This window comes from Chinchilla lanigera, unplaced genomic scaffold, assembly GCF_000276665.1.
Source record: "Chinchilla lanigera isolate Chin_1 unplaced genomic scaffold, ChiLan1.0 scaffold00191, whole genome shotgun sequence".
Classification (NCBI taxonomy): Eukaryota; Metazoa; Chordata; class Mammalia; order Rodentia; family Chinchillidae; genus Chinchilla; species Chinchilla lanigera.
Genome location: NW_004955592.1, coordinates 845,183 through 858,570, shown reverse-complemented (window position 1 = coordinate 858,570; position 13,388 = coordinate 845,183). Strand labels below are relative to the sequence as shown.

The 13,388-nt window shown below is 43.2% G+C and overlaps 1 protein-coding gene across 2 annotated transcripts in view; it reads right to left on the bottom strand.

The window, feature by feature from the left end:
- The window catches only part of LOC102016216 (late cornified envelope protein 3B-like), a 20,388-nt gene extending 12,235 nt beyond the window's left edge, over positions 1–8,153 (bottom strand). The window contains exons 1-2 of one of the 2 annotated variants that reach the window (XM_013509980.1): positions 8,108–8,153; positions 7,305–7,596 (exon numbers count right to left, since the gene is read on the bottom strand). In XM_013509980.1, the coding sequence (XP_013365434.1) occupies positions 7,305–7,577 (273 nt within the window). In that variant the 5' untranslated portion in view covers positions 7,578–7,596; positions 8,108–8,153. Of the gene's footprint in view, positions 1–7,060; positions 7,597–8,107 lie in introns of those variants that run through there. The other variant, XM_005414627.1, reaches the window with a different exon arrangement.
- Between the last annotated feature and the right edge of the window lie 5,235 nt (positions 8,154–13,388).

The following is a 13,388-nucleotide window of genomic DNA, read 5'->3' as shown; positions in this document are numbered from 1 at the left end:
TAGCTTCCTGGTTCCGGAGGGGAAGATGGTGCACTGCCGGCCTCCTGGAAAAGCTTGCTGCGTTGGTTTCCCTGATGGGAACTCGGCCATCCTGATCATCGGAGGAGCTCGGGACCTCACAGTTGCCGAGGATGGCCGTGGTACCTTTTGGGGGAGTTGTGGTTCTTCTGAGCATCACTTCCTGTCTCCAGTGCAGATCTCTCAGCCTGCTAGCACAGGTCCTTCATCCTGCTGGCACAGACTTTGTAGATTCCACTACTGACCTTCGGGCCTTCCCAGCAGATCTGTGAAACCAGCCTGCATGAGACGTTGTCATGGGCTCTGGGCCTCCAGTTGGATTCATGGGAGGCATTGTTATGAGCTCTGGGTATTCAACTCAACTCATGTAGGACACTGTTGTGGGATCCAGGCCCTCAGCTGGATTCTTTGGTCTTAGTGTGTGGATGGATTCCCTGCACTCTTTTGTATACTCTTCTTTGGGTGACTTATAAATAATCACATGAAGTATGTGTCCTGTATTATGTTGTTCCTCTTGCAAAATAAGCCCCAAGCCGACACAGAACCCTAACTTATTTGGGCCAACTTTGAGTGACAGTCAATAATTGACATTGCTTCTGGTTTCCTCTAACTGTAAAAATGTCTCACATCTCTAGTGGATCACACACAGCAAGAATTCTAGAGGCACATTGGAGTTTAGACTTAACTGGACAGGCATTACTAAATCTCTCAGCCTGGTACCAGAGATTCCTGGCAAAGGACATGTTATAGGGTTTAAATTGCAAACTATTTCTATGACTCCCAGTGTGAATTTATGATCTTGGTCCATAAATCTCAGTCATGTCCATGCTCAAATACTATTTTTAGGGCCATCAGACAGATTTATGGCCCATTTTATAGCCTCTAATACAAGGCTTTGCAAACTTCAAATTCTTGGAAAATTCCTTTCTAGGAACCAAGGATATCCAACCTTTTACCTTCTTACTGTGCATCATAACTTAGCATCTTTCATGGCTCTTGGTGTAGTTCTACCTAAGAACTTCTCAAGCTTTAAGTAGTGAGTGGTATGTAGCAGTGAAGTGAAAGTCTGTTATAATATAAGTCCTAGAGCTGTGGTAATTTTAAAAGGCATATTTTCTTAGCTTATTGATTTGAGTATGAGTATATATTTTTCAGAGCATTTCTATTATCCAAGTTTCAAAAAACCTTTAGCAATTGAATGCATTCATATATTATCAGATATAACACTTTCTCTTTCTCCCTCCATCAGAACATGTGTGAGAAGAGGAGGAGGATGTGAGCAGAACCCACGGTCCTCGCAGTCACGGAAGCTCTGAAACCTTGCATGAGGGTGGTGTTCACTGACTGCTTCTCTTTCTGCTGCTTCACACCGGACTCTCTGCTTCTCATGTCTGATTTTATGGAAAGTGGAGAAAGCTGACTCTGAAGACTCTGTGGAGTCTTCAGAAGAAGAAGCCCAATCAGCACTTGCACACTGTGGTGCTTGGAAGGAGGAAGTTGCTAGGGTGAGGTGACAGCATCGAATTCCCTCAGCCTCGCTCCACGTCTTCACCATCTTCCTGGCACCGGAAAAATGCATGTGACAACCGGGAGCCAGGGAGTCCTGTCTCTTGCTGGGGTATATTGTACTCAGGCTATTTGCATGCTGACACATAGAGACTCTGTCCCCTGCCCCACACCTTCAGTGGAATACAGAGTTGGCTCTGACACAGAACCTGGCACAGAGTAATTAACTGGATACTAGAAAGACAGGTGAGTAAGCAGTGTGTCCCACGTGGTAAATGCTGTTATGTAAGTGACTAAGCACAAAATCTGCAGTTCTTTGGGTGTCAGCCTACCTTTTAGCAGCATGTCCCCTCAGAAAAGTTGGGCATCCAGTTGTGATCAGCTCTTGTTTTGGGGGATGGTGCCTGAGCAAGGAGCACTGGACATTCAGAGTGAGCGCACATGGTGATGGACGGAAGGGAGAAGTGAGGGTCCCTAAAGAGCCTTAGGGGTGTCCAGGAGGCAGCATGGGGTTCCTGGGCAGGAGAGGGGTCAAGTGACTGCCAAATGAAAGGCTAATGCAGAGAAGGCAATTACAGTTGTAGCAACAAGAGTTACAGTTAGCATATTATGAAAGGCACAGTGTTTCTATCAAGACCCCAGGTGATGGGTACTCTTCATTTGAAGACTAGAATACTACTCAGCTATAACGAAAGATAAACCTGAAGCTTTCATAGGTAAATGGATGCAACGTGAGACCGTACTCATAAGTGAAATGAATCAGACTCCCATGTGTAAACATCGTATTGTCTTCTTGGTATGAGAAACTGATAGAGTAAATAAGATCCAAAAGGTACAGTAGATATTGTGAAAGGGAAAGAAACTGCTCAAAAGGAAGGGACACCTGGGATGGGAGAAAGGAGAAAAGAAGGGATGGAATATATAAGATAATTGTACCACTAATTTCTACTAGTTCATTGAAAGGAACAGTTAGTGTTTAATTTTTTGATCAATTTTGCATGCCTATATCTGGTAATCTGAGCAACTACTTTGAAGATAACAATATGCAATATAATAATCATTTTTAATTTCCTATCCCCTGTTTTGAAATTTTGTATCATTTTTATTGTTTTTTCCTCTTTAAAATAAAAATGCATAAGGCAGAAGGGTCCATCTGACAGGACTCATTGAAGAAGTTTGCAAATGCAAACGACAGTTGTTGGGTTTCATGAGAATAATTCTCTTGAGTGGGTTGCTGCTTATGAGGTGGGTGGTGATGCTGAGTGCATCTCATTTGATAGCTTATATGTTTTGGATACGGTCATTGGTGTAAACAGAATGTATTTTCCTGTGAATTTCATTTTAATTTTGGAGATTAATTTCTCATCCAGTTTATAGTATTAAAATTATTATACTTCCATAGAGTGTTTTTAGGACAGACAATAGTCAGGACCACAATCTTTACAACTTTAGGAAGTGGAATCTAAGCAGTTAAAATGAGTGGGCCCGTGGGTATTTGAAGCTTAGAGAGGATGAGATCTCTGTCAAGAAGGTGGATGAGAGCCAGCCAAGAAGATCAAGCCCCATGTATTCGGGGAGAGACAACCAGGGGCACGGAAAATGGAAGCATCTGCATGTGGGGGGGAGGCATCCAGAGCAGGCGGGGCCGTGACACGGGTCATTCTCACGCCCCTACAGAGACACAGTACCACGTGGTGTTGATCCTTCCCTGCCACTCACTATGGACTTCAGTGTCGTGGTGGTCAGGAGGAAAGTGCAAAGGGAGAGAAAGTGGTTCTGATGGAAGAGACCTGGATAATCTCCAAATGCTTGGCCTTGAAGTTTGTGCAGGCCTGCCATCTCTTGTTTTCCCTCCCTCCTTTCTTCCCTCCCTCCTTCCCTCCCTCCTTCCCTCCTTCCCTTCCTTCATTCCTTCCTCCCTCCCTCCCTTCTTTCCTGCTTCTTTTCCTTCTTTTCTCCCTCCTTCCCTCCCTCCTCTCTTTCTATAGTTACTTCTTTAGATTCATGCAGAGCAGATCTCATTGTACTCTCCATTCCTAGACTTCCAAATCTTCCTGGGCAAATGCCAAGAGTTTTCCCAGGAGGAAAGTCACAGCACTCTCTAAGTACCTTTGGCTCAGCCTTCTTGTAGACCTTCCATTTGTTTTCTCACGCACTCATTCACTCCTCCATTTACTCATATTCAAACTGGATGTGTTGCACTGGTAAGGCACAACATGCGTTATGCTGGGGACTTAGGTTTGGTCTCTCTTCTGGAGTGGGTCACAGTGTAGTGGGACAGACAGATACCTAATGAAATAAGCATGATTCAACAAGGCGAATGCTGCAGTACAGGAAGTGTGGCAAGTTCTTTGGTCTGAGAGCAGAGCTGTTGGGTGTTAGTTCCCTTTTCCTGAAGTGACTCTGAGGGGGAGGATGTGTCTGGATGTTGTCACATGCTGTCACTTGGGATGAGAGGAGAGAAGAGGTCACTGGCCTGTGAGAAGAGCACTTCAAGAGCAGTAGCAGCATTAGCAGTGGTAGCAGCAGAGATACAGCTGGCTGATCTGTCCATGGGCAGCTGGCCAGATGGCAACATCAAGATGAACTCATGCAACCCAGGGCATCCACACCAGTGGGGAGAGACAGTGCTGGTACTGAGGGAGAATGGAGCTGAGGGGAGTGCTAGAAATAAGGAAAGATAGAGTGCAGCATGTTAAGAGCATTCATTTTGGAATCAAACATCCCTGAGTTTGAAGCCTGCTTCCCCAGGTAACATTAGTGCCTGGAGAGAGAACAATTTGTAAAAAAATAGAAGCACAATAAAATAAAGATATCTCAGAGAGAGAGAGATAAGAAATCAGTATAAGCTGGGATAACATAGTTTGAAAATCAAAATACATCTGAGAACCACATAGCTTGGAGACTTTGGAATTTAGTCTACAGGCTCCATAAATAGTTTAAGGGCAGGCGTGACATAAGTTGGCTTGGGGAGGTGAAAGGAGATTAGCGAGCTATGAGTAATACTCGTGGGAGTGGTGGTGATGAGGTTCACGATGGTGAAGCTTGGCAGCGACTGACCAGAGGTTTGGAAATTGCAATTATGTAAGCCATGTAGTGTTTTTCCATAGCATCTGATTCTGGCGTTAGAGACGCTCTGTCCTCTGAAACATCAGTTTCAAGAATGGGAAAAATTTTTCAAATCACAAATATCCATCAAAGCTTTTTCAAAATGTTGATGAAAATTATGTGTCTGTAGTGAAGCTCTGCATCATTTCCCATGTTTTTTTTTTATTATTTTTTATTCTCTTTAGTGGTTTGATCAATTTTGCATGCCTACACCTGGTAATCTGAGCAACTTCGTTGACAATAACAATATGCAATATAACAACCACTATTAATGCCTATCATTTTGTTTTGAAACCCTATATCATTTTTATGTTGTTTTATTTTTGCCTATGTTGTTATTTTGTTATTTTTAAAAATTCTCTCTAAAATATAAATTAAAAAAAAGAAAATTATGTGTTTGGTTATCCTGTTATAAGAAGACCTATAGGTGCAGCCAAAATAAGAACTGCTTGTGGGCAGAAAAAAGTGGCTGCGAGAAGAGATTTCACGTGGTTGTGGAAATCCCATGTGGGGCGGGGCAGGAGGAGGCCACAGGATAGATGCCTGCTTTCACAGAACCTTCATCTCATCACTACTGATGCTCTACCCTTCTCTTCACCTCACTGCTGTCTTCTGGGGTGGAACTGGCAAATGTCTGCCTTTCTTGTCACCATCAATACCCATATTTTAAATCCTCAAAACTTCACTCAAGCTGGGGGTCTTCCCTGGATTTATTAAGTGAACACCATTGTTCTCTCACCTCCAAAGCCTGAGTAAAGAGCCACGATGTTTGACTCTCTGTGCTGGATGGGAAACCATGAACTGTCCCTCTTGGACCCATTCTGAGTGTGAGTTCCCCAGAAAAGAAATTTTGTCTCTCTGATTCCTTGCTGTGTCACTAGCGCCTAGGATTGAGTGCATGATAGATGCTCCACACAAATGCATTGAGTAAATAAATGGGTCAAGGGTTCAAGACTTTATGTCACTTTAATGAAGTTACGGAAGCAGCTTGTTCGGATCTCCTTTCCACTGCTGAAGGCTCCACTTTTGTCACTTCTAGTTTTCCAAGGTCTGCTTGGTGTCCCAGTCAGGCACTTTACCAGTTGACCCTGATCCTTTTTCTCTTCACTCAGATTAGATTCAGAGTGGTAGTTGGAGGTGCTCTGGGCCTCGGAGCTGAGTTCAGCTCCTGTCAAATGGCAAATTCCTATCCTCCAGTCGGGTCCAGCCTGTGGCACTTTATTTCCAGGTTTACACAGAGCTGTGAGCCCTGAGCACTGCTGTCCACATCCAGTGTGGGAAGCCTGGCAGGCCCTCTCAGCTGTGTGTGGCTTTCCTTGGGAGCTGGCTGCTCACTGCTATGTACCCACTCGTTTCTGTCTCTTGGTGATTGAAACTGAACATAAACTAAAGCTCAAAGCTGAAGCTCCTGCTGGAACCCATGCCTTGGTGTTTTAGACCTGGCTGGTGCACGCTTGGTATTAAGCTCCATTGGGGCTCCTTCTGATCCTTTCTGTTTTAAGAATCACTATACAGGATTTGATAAAATTCTTTTACACTTCATTAACTGCATAAAGCTATTCATAGTTTTTTTCTTCTCTGCCTGCTTTACACGTTTCATAATATTAATTTCTTTTCATATTTGCAGCTTGACTATAGTGGGAGTTCTGTGACATTTCAAAGGTTCTTTGGCAGTCAAAGGGAGCTGTTGCTCTTGGTTCACATTTAGAAACATTATTGAATCTCAGGAGTACCGAGATTTCACATTTGATGCCAAAATATGCCACTGGAGTGAACTTGTAACCTCTCATCCACTGGTGCTCCTGAGAGCACCAATTCAAAATTAATGAATATTTACTTTTTTGATTATATCTATTTACAATTCCTGCAACAATTCTCCTTTTTTCCCATCGAATTCTTATTTTGCACAACTCCCATCATCTTGTTGACTAAACTCCCAGCCACATCTCTACTCCTTGGCTTCATTCCTGTAGTCAGTTCTCTAAGCTTTCGTCTGTCTCCCTGGCTCTTCATAGAGCAAGCAAATGAAACCCCCTCGCTGAGGTTTCCTCCATCTTTCCTCTTCCTTTGTCTTTTTATTCTGCTTCTCTTCTGTCCAGTTTCTGTTTCTTTTCTTTGAGATCCTCTGATTCTTAATTAGGACCCTGTAAAGCAGTTATTGAAATCATTCCAATGCAACACACTGAAAATTTGGGATATATGAGCATCTTCTCAATTTTCATGAATAGTCAAACCAACAGCCTGCATCCTTTTCTCTCTCTCATTCCAACATAAAACTCTTCACAGCCCTTCCATGGGTAGAGAGGAAATGATTTGCTGGGTTGTTTTTTCTGGTGCATGACTCAAACTCTGCCCCCAGAGCTGGGTTGTGCTGGCCAAGGAACTGAGCAGAGAGAGAATGAACGACAAGTGAGATTTCTGGTGGGACCAGAAGCTTTATTTTTGGATAGCATCAGGTGCACGTGCTACTGCACCTCAGCTGGAGTGGGTTCTGTGAGATGCTGACATCTTGGAACCTTGGACAGGAGCTCCCAGCCCAGCCTATGGAAGCCAGAGGGAGGTATCTGGAAAGGATGCCTCTGGGAAGGATGTGTCAAGGTGACGCTTTTCTTCGGTTCCTGGGATTCCTGTTTTCTCTGAAATCTCTGTGGTCAGCAGCGGCCCCCAGAGGCCTGGCCACAGCCAGAGCCCCCACACTGCCGCCCACTGTCACCATCACAGGAGTCCGAGCTCCGCAGCCTGCACCTGTGGGACCTGCGGCGCCTGTGGTGGCTCAGGCAGCAGCCTCCCTCGGAGCTGGAGCTGAGGCCGCCGCAGCCCCCAGAGCCGGCAGCAGAGCAGGAGGAGGCAGCAGGCAGGCACTGTGCTGGGCTCTTCTGTGGGCACTTGGGGGAGGGGCACTTGGGAGGGGGCTGGCACTGCTGCTGGTTCTGCTGGCAGGACATCTCCGTGGGGTCAGTGAACCTGGAGAGAGTGCAGAAAAAGCCCAGTGAAAAAGATTTAGGCCCGCAGTATCTCTGGGAATGATTTTATAAAATCTTTGCCCCTAAGACCAGCTGCTTCCTGAGCTAGACAGGAAAAAGGAAAAGTGCTGTCCCTTTGAACTGACTGGAAATATATTTCTTTCCACTTGGCCGCTTGCAGAAGAGAGGGTGACATATCTATCTGGACTTAAGTCGTCTGTGTTCACAGAATCAGAGAAGCCAAGCCACTGGATTGCAGAATGGCTCCTGAGCGCTCTCTGGGCCCACGTGTGTCTCTGAGGGAAGCGTGGAGGGGCTGCTGAGAGCCAGGACCCACGCAGCCCACAGAGCTTCCCCGCCCTCTGCCCCATCGCCTGCCTCCCGCTGCCCTCCAGGTTCTTCCCTCTGCTGCCTGCGTGGCGGACACCTCTGCCTCCCTCTTCCCCACTGAAGTATGTGCTTATCTTCCCCACAGTCTCCGGACTAGCACCCGGCCCCTGCTGGGCACTCACTGGATTCAGAGGAGGCAGCAGAAGGAAGAAGGCTGTGGCTGAGGAGCCCCTGGGCAGGAGCCCTTTTATCCTGTGCAGGGTTAGTGATGCACAGGCTTAGCATGCTGCTGCTTTCACACCCAAGGGAAGTGACAGCTGGAGCTCGGCCAGCACCATCCATTCATCATCTTCCTGTGCGCTCGCTGTGATGTCTGACAAGAGGGAACCAGGGAGGTGTCTTCCTACCTGCTGCCATCGCACTCAGACCTGCTGTGGTTACCACTCTGTCCCCGACAGCTTCCGTTCTTTCACACAGGCTCTGTGCCATGACTTTGCTGGGAACAAGCCATACCTGGATGGACATGGCTCTTCGTTCTGGATAGCTCACAGTCTGGCAGGAAAGAGATTCAGATGTGTTCACACACATACACACACACACACACGCACACACACACGTTAACATAGAATGAAACCTCAAGGGTAAATGAGGTCTTGGTCTTTGGTGTCAGCTTTCCTTCACCCTGTATGTGATCCAAAGCTCCCAAAGCTACCTGACATCCAGATGTGACCAGTCACTGTCCTTTCAAGCTCCTGGGATGAGAGAAGAGGGTGAAGGTGGGGTAGATGGAGCTAAGACCCTGTTTGGGTGGAGTGGCAACCTAGATGCACTTATGGGGGGCTCCAGGGGGAGAGGATGGTGAAACTGAGTTGTTTTTTGATGAATTTAGTAATTTAGAGGAGTCAACAGTAGTGACTTATGTATGGTCTACTTAATTAAACTGAAGGCCTTTCTGAAGTGAATAATTTACCATTTGTTATGCTACATTTACTTCATTTTCAGTGAAAAATAACTATCAAGGACCCCACAAAATTTAATAATTCTATTTACATCACAACATTTTCTATTAAGATATATTTTTTATTTATATTTTTGGACACAGATCTATATTCATGGTCTATTTAAAACTGGTTATAGCAGTTTATAAAATGACATATAGAATTATTCATAAAAGATGTTTTAAATGGAATGCTTTCACAGTGTGTCTCTACACATATTAGATCTTATATGATTAGTTACATATTTTTAGTTAAAACATTTGTATTCCTCCTACCTTCCTCCCCCCTCCCTCTTATCTCCCTCCCTCTCTCTCTTGCTCTCTCTCTCCCTTTTGCTTCACTTTTCAAGAGCTTTTCACTCAAACATAGAGATTTCATACTTCTTTCTCTAGGGACTCATGAGATAATGTATTGCCTGGAGTCAGAGGAAACAGTGGCCCAGAATGGTAAGTGGGGAGGGGATGAGAGGCGCAGAGCCTCCTCAGTTTCCTTTCAGACTCAGAGCTGTTTCACTCACATTGTGTGGTGTCCCACAAAACGTTACTGTTCTGGAGAAGAAACTGTTGCAGAAGGATGATGGAAATATCTTCATACCGCACTGTGTGATAAGGCTGAAGATAGTCATAGATAGGTGGAGGGCACGGCCCTTCATTCACCAGCTTTGCCAGTGTGTGATGCCCGAGAGAATGCCAGGTTGCGAGATCTAGTGGCCACTTTCTGGGAACACCGGGCCTCATACAAAATGGATCTGGTCTCTGATCTACAATCCTGGTTGTAGAGACCTCCCCACGTCTGTCTTCCACAGCCTTAGTATTCGGCCCAAGATACTGTTGTAGATTTAGTGGGTTTTTTTTTCTCCCCACAATTCATGTGTGAAATCCTAACTCCCAATATGATGGTTTTAGAGGACAGGGTCTTTGTGAAGTGATGGGACCATAGAAATGCCACCCCCAAAATGGGCATTAGTGCCCTTGCAGAAAGACCCCAGAGTGCCTGTCTAGTCTGAGACACAAGGAGTAGTTGGCAGAAATAGGGCTGGAAGGAAGCCCTCACTCAAATTCCACTGTGTTGCTAACCTGATCTTAGGTTTCCACCCAGCAGAACCATGGGAAAAAGTTTCTGTTGTTTTTAAGCCTCCTGTTCTATGTCATTCTATTATAGCAGCCTGAAGGGGTTAGGAAAGCCTTGGCTTTCTGCTGTTCATGCCCTTTCTTCTGGAATTTCCTCTCACTTAAGCCGTTCATTTCTAGATTTCTTAATTGAGAAAAGCTTTGTGGAACAGGAGCCATGGGCCAGGTACCATGGATGGCGCTGGGAACATGGTAGGGAACAAAGAGAGCTTACAGTCCCACATGGAGGACAAACATTGAAAGAGGAAGGACAGCTCTTTCTGGGGTGCAGTGCTCTCAGTCCTCTGCTTCTTATCCAAACAAGTCCGGGGTCCCGGCCCTCTGCAGAAGTGAGCATTTATTTGCAAATGTTGTGATATTTCCAGAAGCAAAGGTAGGAGCCATTTTTTGGCCAAATGGGTTAAAATTTGAGTCTTTGGGGGCAACTTTTGAAAAGTAACCCCAGTACCATTAAGTCAAAGTCAAAGCTTCCAGAACCTATCAGTGAGGGGTCTTCTCTGTTCTTCCTGAAACGCAGGTCATCTTTGGCTGGGTTTCTCTCTGCTCCACTCCTAACTGGCTGTCTCAACACTGTTGTTTCAGGTTCTTAACCCTGGAGAAGGAGCTCTTCCCTGGTTTTGCAGGGAGTATCAGGTAACCCTCCCAGGCCAGCTCTGCAGAAATCCCACTTCAAGGAGAATAGTTATTCCAGGATTTACAGGGTTCAGGAGAAACATAAAGACTTGTCAGAGGGATGACCTGAGGTATGTCAGATGACCCAACTTATTAATGGTAACTGGTAGTAGAGAGACAAATATGAAGCTTTTCTGGTTTACTTCCTTGGGTAGTTTGATTAGGTCATATAATTTATAAGGCAATGATGACACTTCCTTCACAACCAATCAGAGTTAATTGCCAATTCAAGATTCTTTTCTCACCCAAACAGTGTGACACTTAGCTGAGTCATAATTAGGTAAAATGGGAGGAGAGAGATGGACAATGGCACCTTTTTGTTTTATTGAGATATAATTATATCCCATAAAATCCACCTTTGTGAAATGTACAAGTTTTCAGTTTTTAAGATATTCAAAACTTGTGAAGCCGGGCGTGGTGGTGCACACCTGTAATCCCAGCACTCGGGAGGCTGAGGGAGGAGGATCGTTGTGAGTTCGAGACCAGCCTAGGCTACAAAGTGAGCTCAAGGCCAGCCTGAACTACATAGTGAGACCCTGTCTCAAAAAAAAAAAAAAAGGACAAAAAACAAAAAACAACAAAAAACTTGTGAACCACAGCTACACACTCAATTCAGAACATTTTTATCGCTCCCAGAAGGAACCTTGGACCAAATACAGTCACTCTCCGTTCCCCATTTTTCCTCCTGGTAACTACTTATGTACATTGTCTCTCTATGAATTGACCTATTTTGGAGAATTTATAAACAATGTACCACTTTTTGTTTTGACTTCTTTCATTTAGCATATTGTTTTCAAGGTTTATGTATGCTGTGGTATACATCAACACTCCATGCCTTTTTGTAAGTAAGTAGTGAACATTTGAATGATTTCCAGTTTTTGCTTTTTTTTTTTTTATGCTGCTGGGAATTGAACCCAGGGCCTTGTGCATGCAAGACAAGAGCTCTACCACTGAGCTACATTCGCAGACCCTATTTCCAATTTTTGGCTATTAAAAATGGTATAGCTCTGTACTTGGTCTTGTTTTCTTCCTTCTGCTTTAGGTTTGGTTCGCTTCTTTTCCCCAGTACCATGAGGTATAACATTAGTTTTTTGATCTGAGCTTTCTGTTATAGTTTAATATGGGTGATTACAGCTGTATATTTCTGTCTGAGCACTCCTTTGGATGTATCTCATAAGTTTTAGTACATTGTGTGTTCATTTTTATTTATATTAAAATGTTTTTGAATTTCTCTTGTGATTTCTTCTTTGATCCCCTGGTTGCTTAACTCTGTTTTGTTTAATTTGCAAATATTTTTGAATTTTCTAGTTTCCTTGTTTTACTAATTTCTAATTTCATTCTAGTATGGTTGGAGAAAATACTTTGTAGTTTTTCAGATTTTTGAAATTTAGTGATGCTTCTTTTTAAGGCCTAACAAATCATCCATCTTAAAGTTCCACACCCATTTGAGAACGATGTGGCTCTGCTATTGTGGGTGGAGCATTCAACAAGATGTCTCTTAGGTCTACTTGGTTTAGAATTTTGTTTGTTTGTTTGTTTGTTTTGGGGGGCGGGTTTCCGGTATCAGGAATCAAACTCATGACCTCGCGCTTGCCAGGCAGGCACTGTGCCACTGAGCTAATTCCCCAGCCCCTAGAGTGTTGTTCAACACTTCTACTTTGATGATCTTCTGTCTAATGGTTGCATTATTCAAAGTGGAGCATGAGAGGCTTCAACTATTATTTCATTATTAAATGGACAGTGTGTGGTCTCTCTGTTAGATTTTCTTCATGTAATTTGATACTCCATTGCCTATACATATACACATATAGTAATCATTTTTTTAATTGACTGATCTTTTTATCATTGCAAAATGTTCTTCTTTGTATCTAGTATTTATTTCTCTTAAAGTCTATCTCATTCTGTATAAGCACAGTGATTCCAGCTTTTTGGGGAAACACTCTTACATGGTATATGTTTTTCTGTCTCATACTTTCAATCTCTGTGTCTTTAATCTCAGGTGTCTTTTGTAGACTACCTACTGTTGGATCATTCTATTTTATCCTTTATGTCAATTTCTGTCCTTTGATTGGAATATTTAACATATATACATTTAATATAATTATTTTAAGGTAGAATTGATGTCCTATAATACATCAATTTTTGTTCCTGTGTTTTTCTATTATGGTTTTTATTTAATTGGTAACTTCTAGTGTACCTTTTTAGTTTCCATGTTATATATTTTGCTGTATTTTTTGAGTTATTTTCTCAGTAGTTACTTTTAGGATTATTATTAGCATTTTAACTTAAAAACAATTTAATTCAGATCAATACCAACTTAATTTTGATAGCATATGACAGCTTTAGTCCTATATAGCTTTATCCCTTTTCTCTTTCATGTGCTGTTATTACCATACAAAAATCACATCTTTATTTATTATAAGGCCATCAACCTAGTTTTATAATTATTGCTTTATGCGTTGTTTTAAAATCAGATAGGAGAAAAAAGTTACAAATATAGAATGTATTTATATCTTTTTAAAATATTTATCAGCATACTCTATCAGCACTCTTCTATTTCTTTATATGGATTTGTATCTGTGTTAGTGTCCTTTCATTTCAGCCTGAAAGACTATTTCTTGGAGGGGTAGGGTTCCTAGCTATAAATTCCCTGAGTTTTTTCT